General features: G+C 38.1%; 1 protein-coding gene across 1 annotated transcript; it reads right to left on the reverse strand.

Moving 5' to 3' along the window:
* Positions 1 to 274: 274 nt before the first annotated feature.
* Positions 275 to 3,464, reverse strand: LOC140935939 (uncharacterized). The gene is made up of 2 exons (XM_073385512.1): positions 3,164 to 3,464; positions 275 to 1,078 (listed from the first exon to the last, which is right to left on the reverse strand). Exons 1-2 carry the CDS (start codon positions 3,462 to 3,464, stop codon positions 900 to 902), a joined length of 480 nt encoding a protein of 159 aa, XP_073241613.1. The 3' UTR covers positions 275 to 899.
* Between the last annotated feature and the right edge of the window lie 2,829 nt (positions 3,465 to 6,293).

Genomic DNA, 6,293 nt, shown 5'->3' on the forward strand with positions numbered 1-6,293 from the left:
TTTTGTTGCTGATTCTAGTGCAGTTTTTTCAACCATTGAAATATTTTAAATTACCATGTTTGATCAAAATAAATGAAATTTTCACATGTTGGGACTTTCACTAAATACACTCAAGGCTTGTTAATTTTATCTTACAACATTGAGAGTAATTGGGCATTCTAGAACATTTTTCATAGTTTTAAGAAGATATGCAAATAATGTGTGTGTAATGTTTACTGTCCTACAAGTTTAATAAAATAATTTCTGACCAATAGAGACACCAGTGCAGTGACAATCAGGTTAAAAAAATTTTAATACTTCCATGCTGTGTTTTACATTTACCCACAAACAGCTTGAGAATAACTTTTGGAGGCTGTTGCTTATGACTAAATCTAAGTCTATGCCCCTTTTAGTTTGCTTACCAACCTTTTATTTTCTCTACAGCAATCGCTGAGCACTTGTATGAAAATAAAGCACAGAAGATTTATACAGTGTTTTAGAAAGCTAGTACAACGGGAGGAGAGGGGACGGTAAATGAGGCAGTTTTGTCGGTGCTCTGCAGATGCTCACCACTCATTGAATTCCTCAGAAAAAAAATAAAGAAAAAGTGCCTGGAGGGTGTAATATGCTGTGCTGGGCAAACAGTTTTCTCTTACACCCAAAACCCAGCCAAAAGGGCCTGTTCATTTGTTATACCTGGATAGAGTTTCATCCCTCTTTGATGTAACTTTGGAACTGTTAAATTTCCAAATTCTGCATTTGTTGTCACAGTTTCTTTGCATCCACACTGTTGTTGGTCCCAATTCTTGACACAATAACAGCCTACAAGAGGGTCTGTCATTCAGATTTATCAAATAACAATGTTGCTTTCCACACTGCTGGGTCCAAATTCAAATTCAGCTCTGGATAAACACTATTATTTAAGACTTCTTGTTTTGACTGTCACGAAAAAGCATGAACGCAACACCAGCGGCAACAGCAACAATTGTGCCTCCTTGGGCTGCAACTCTTGCTCTCATCATGTACTGTTGCATCTTTGTATCACCTCGTATGAATGAAAAAAGCCCATATGTCAATGCTCCAACAGTGGCCAGTGCACCTGTTTGGAAGAAACACAATACTGATTAAAAACTCAAGACAGAAACTGCATCGTAAAATGGTGGAATTACGACTCCTTACTGATATATAGTTCCAAACAATATCCACCCCCCACCCCCCTCCATGAAAAGGATTTGTTCTATGACCTCCTTCCTTCCTTGCTGAGATTCCAGTTTTTGAGTTTATCTCTTTACATTGCTTTGAATGAATATGAATCTTTGAGACCTCACTTCTTTTTGTTTATTCAAACCTCTTCAGTTTGGGCCAAACTGAAGAGGTTTGAATAAACGAAACTTGTCTTAAGGCTAAAATAAAGGCTATTGCGTGAAAGACTATTCGTAAAACTCAGTACGATAATTATGAGGATTAACAAACACAATCCAGAAGCACAATATATAATCATAAAAGTATACCTCCATATAACAAATAAATGTCAAAATGCGATAAACGATGAAAGTCAAACAGAACAACAAGGGTAAAATTAATGTGTACAGTAGTCTTTTAGCAGTTTCCTGTTCTCGAGTTTCTAGTGCCATGGCTATGTACATCATGTACAGCTTGGTACTGTGACATAGGCATTAAATAACAAATTTTATTACACCAGGTATTACAGTAATTGTTCAGATCTGGGAATGCTGGGTTTTGTACATTAATTATCAACTATACATCGATATAATGAACATTTTGGCTGTTTATTTTTTTTTTAATTCGTTAAATCCAGGTGTTCGATATAATGAACAAATTTTTCCAGTGCCTTGGCATTTTGTTAAATCAAGGTTCCAGTGTGTAGGGAAAAGAAAAGAAAAAAAGTAAAATGACTCTACTGGGACTGGAACCCAGGACCAAAAGTATGGGAGGGTGCCATCTTTGTCACAAAAATATCTTTCAACCTCATTGGATATAGCTCTGAGGAGAGGACAAGTAAGCTCTTTGTTGTAGACTTGTTTGTTGCTGTTTTCTTGCTTGAAAATTGGCAGACAAAACCAGGATGTATAGTCTTACGGTAGGGAGGGGGCATGGGGTAGTGGTTACACCTGAAAAATTAAGCGGGTAATGTGCAACGTGTTTCCTGAAACCCTAGCCCTATTTCAGACCCAAATATGTGATTTTTCCCTTCCCTGTTTTAGACATGAATCTCAGCTCTCATGAAATGAACTCAACTTTATCCAAGCCTGTTTCTGCTGGTTAGGTGGTCACTTACATCACTCGCTTTTGTTTGCTTCGCATCCCTCGTGCCTTTAATACTCATGGAGTCGACTTCTGTCAAGTCTAGAGATGTGCATAAGGCATACATAATTCTAGATCCTGGTACCAGAAGGCCCTAAGCCTTACCCTACGTATACCCAATCTCAGAGAGAAAGAAGTCAAAAGCCATACTCTTTGACACTGCACATTACCTTTATAGCTAATATCAGAGAGTATCCCATGGCCCCCCTCTCTATCACCTAAAACAAATAACAGGACTGATTCTCCTTAGTCCTGTCTTCTGTTTCAACTCCCTTAGTGAATATCAATTTAATTTAATACAGGCTAAACTGCAAAATACCACACCTGATTTACATCTTGTTGAATAACAAAAGTGCCTATTTTTCTGGCAAGTGGCTGGCTATACTGAACTTGCTCTTTATTGAGTGAACTTTCCATGGAATTTCCCTCATATTAAGGAGCATTCCACTTAATATCCCCCCATTTATTGATGAGGTAAGTTGACTTTTATCCTTAAAGAAAACAGATCATACTTTAACTGTACCCCCTCCTCCCCCACTCCCTCCTTCAAGGGTGCCAGGATTTAGAATAGGGGGTTCAGATTTTTTTCTTCAAAGAAGCCGACAAAACTTGGACCCTTCAGAAAAGTAATTGTTTCAAAGGTGCCGACAAAAAAATCAACTCTTTAGATTTCATTTTTCAACGGGCGCTGACACAAATTTAAGATTTCGGATTCCAGCCATCTTTAGGGGGGAAGGGGCGGATAAAAAGTGTAACGTCCCCAGAGGAATGGCCCAAAGTTTATGTTATGTAATAATCGTTTGATTCCTGGCATCGTTTATTGGTATCAGCATCTCATTTTTGACGGAACAACACTAACCTATAGGAACGATGGGATTCTGCTTAACCTTTCTTTTCAATTTTTCACCCATAGTTTCTGGTGGAGGAGGGGGAGTCCACACAAAGAACTTCTCCATTTCTTGTTTCAGCTCCGGGCTCATATCAGCGCTTGCATTCCCCGCTTTTCTCTCTTCTATCCCTTGAGCTTGAGCATTTAAAAGACGTTCTTTCATCTTTTGTGCCTTCTCTTCACGTTTCACTGAATCATTTTGATGTGTCTGTTCTTTTTGCTCAGTCTGATTGTCTATTTCCGCTACCTCCTTTTCTGCTAAGGGCGCCATTTTGAAATGTTACACCCCCTGGAATCATGGGAACTAATCAGCGGCTTCGTCCATGAAGGATACTCCTGCTACCCAATACATGAAGTACTTATTTTTGAGAAAAAAGATGGCGGCGCGTGTTTGTTCAGTTTCAAGAGGAGTGTTCTCTTTTCCTGCTTTGCCATCTCTGCGGACAATCTGCTCATTGTTTAGACGGCAAGGTGCACTTAGAAATCCATATAATGTAACACAGTATATAAGTTGTGAAGGTTATCGAATGTGCTCAACTAGGTTCATGAACAAAATTAACGTCCACATCTGATCCGGGAATTTCTACGCATTGCCTACATGGCCAACTTAAACTAGCTAGTGAATAAGCCAAGCATCATTAGGCATACATGTACATTTTGTAAAGCTTTAAAAGATACGAGATTGTGCGGTTTTTCACTAGTCTGGAATATATTATGGCTTAAGATTATAGTAAAAAGCTTATATTGATTGAAGCTAGTCAAGAAACTAGGAAATGAATATAACGATATTTTGGTTACTATATAGGATGTAATCTTCTTCCAAATATTTTTGTAATATTTTCTGTTTTACATCTTTCTTGATTTAGGCCTTGAGTTTCACAACAAGATAACAAAATTACCAAGTCATAACTTCCAGACCTCAAGATTTTCTACCTTCGATGTCCAAGCAAGTGCCATGAGAAGTTGTGCACACAGCATGAAATTTCAACTTGCAGGGCAGCCACTCAAATTCCAAAGTGTTTATCCATTTGATTCTGCACCACGGTTCATGAAACAGATTGAGCAGATGAGTCAAAAATCTTGCTTTACGATCATCAGAAGGAGCATCAATACAAAGAGTAAACTGGGCAAGCGGAAAACTTGCAAAGCTGTTGCTGCTAGATTTTTGAGAACTGGTAAAGGAAAACTGAAAAGGTGGAGAACAGGAAAGAGTCACAAAATGATGCACAAAGGACCCAAGAGAAGTCGTCATTTAAGAAAACCAACTTATGTTAATAAACAACAGCTAAAGCTTTTGAACAAAATGTTAAATGGCTGGTGAAAACTCTGCATCATATATTCTGTGCTTTTTGAGCATTACTTACCTCTGCTTCAAAAGTTGGAAATCTCTGAATGAACATTGGACAGGTATCATCTCTATCATCACTATGCAGCTTACTTTCTAATTTTTTCTGCGAAATTTGTGCATTATTGCACAAGTATACAATTATTGTTTTTTATGACCCTGGCAGTTGCACCTGCAAATTATGAACTGCTAAAGAAGGTCTCTGGTAAAAATCCTATGTAGGATCCTCTAGGATCCTAAAGATCTGCAGGATCCTAAACAGGATAAAGGATCCTACTCAGGATCTTACAGGACTTAAACAGGGATTTAGAATCCTTTAAGGTCCTAAGCAGGAACAAACTGCCACCCAAGATCCTAAACAGTTCACATCAGTTACTATATTTTATTCATCAATAGCCCATCAAGACTGGGTACTTCTGATGAAGTGGCATTTTGCAGTAACCCAAACATATTCTTCTGGCTAGCTTAGGGTTATGACAAAGTTCTCCAATGGGACAGGACTTTACATTCCTGACTTAACATTCCTTTGTTCGACAATGAAAATGGCTGTCTCTGCCAAGAAAGATTGTTGAGATCCAGAAATTTGGCTCCAATGGTAATGTGATATCATACATCTCCTTTCCATCGGGTCACATAAAATAGACAGCTTGTAACATTTTTCACGTCTACAGAACATGACAACCCTGCCTACTTCCTATACTGATCACTGCCCCCCCCCCCCCCCAACCCCTCAAAAAAAGAAGAATTTGTTGTGTTGCTTTTATGTTGCTGGCCAGGGATAATAATAGGACAGGGAATTATGAACATTATTCTTTGACAATGAACGAAAGCAGTCAACAATCATTCCATAAAAAAATATTAAACCTGAGTCCCTTTCAGGTATTTAAAACCCATGTTTATTGATATCAGTGTTAACTATTACAGTAATAAAAATACTCCATACAACTACAAAATTAAAAAAACCTAATATTCCTCAATGTCACGGACTTAGCAATGAACTCCTTGTTGATACTATTATAAATTTGACTCTACTTGCATTATACTTTCCTATTTTCAGTTTTATTTGTAATTTGCTCTGTCAATATTCTTCATAAAAGCACCTTGGTTAAATAGAGGGTACTGGGAAAAAGTATTTTTCAAAAAATAGTGTAGTGATTGACAATGTTGCTATAGTAATGTTTCAAACTGTAATACAACACCTACAGTGGTGAAATTTTAATTGAATCATTGGCCATTATGCACGATTTCATAAGACGGGCAAATTTCACCACCAAGCTTCCTTTCTGAGCAAAATCCTTTGTATTTGCAGCCTTTGTGAGTGGGTATTCCTTTCAACTCTACTGTCTTGAGAATCCACCCATGCAAAACTTTGCAACTCAACAATATCGAAACAAGGTTTGGTGGTGAAGTTTGCTCATCTGACATAAAAATTGACTTTAAATGCCACTGATGTGCAGCCTCTTTCTGGATAAAGAGACAGCAAGTTCACTTGGTATGTGGAAGAGGTGGTGGGGGGGACGGGGGGGGGGGTGGGGGGCTGGAGGTAATATAAACCCTAGTCGCAAGATTGCAAGTTGTAGATATGACTCATTTTGAGGATTTTTTCGCTCAGAAAGTGATCCTCTCAGGTAAGGCTCTGTAAATCGCTCTTTTAAACTGTTGTTGGTCATTCGAACTATGGAATGGGATTGACAATTTCTGCATGTCTAATGAGCAGCAAAAGTGAAGTTTTCTTTCACGTTTTGACCGAAGTAA

The sequence above is a fragment of the Porites lutea genome, chromosome 4 (assembly GCF_958299795.1).
Source record: "Porites lutea chromosome 4, jaPorLute2.1, whole genome shotgun sequence".
Classification (NCBI taxonomy): domain Eukaryota; kingdom Metazoa; phylum Cnidaria; class Anthozoa; order Scleractinia; family Poritidae; genus Porites; species Porites lutea.

Bases quoted from the DNA above. Each gene is read 5' to 3' on its own strand.
- LOC140935939 (XM_073385512.1), bottom strand. From the start codon at position 3,464: ATGGCGCCCTTAGCAGAAAAGGAGGTAGCGGAAATAGACAATCAGACT. The intron at 1,079-3,163 runs GTTAGTGTTGTT...TCTTCCAAACAG, and splicing joins GAATCCCATCGTTCCTATAG to GTGCACTGGCCACTGTTGGA.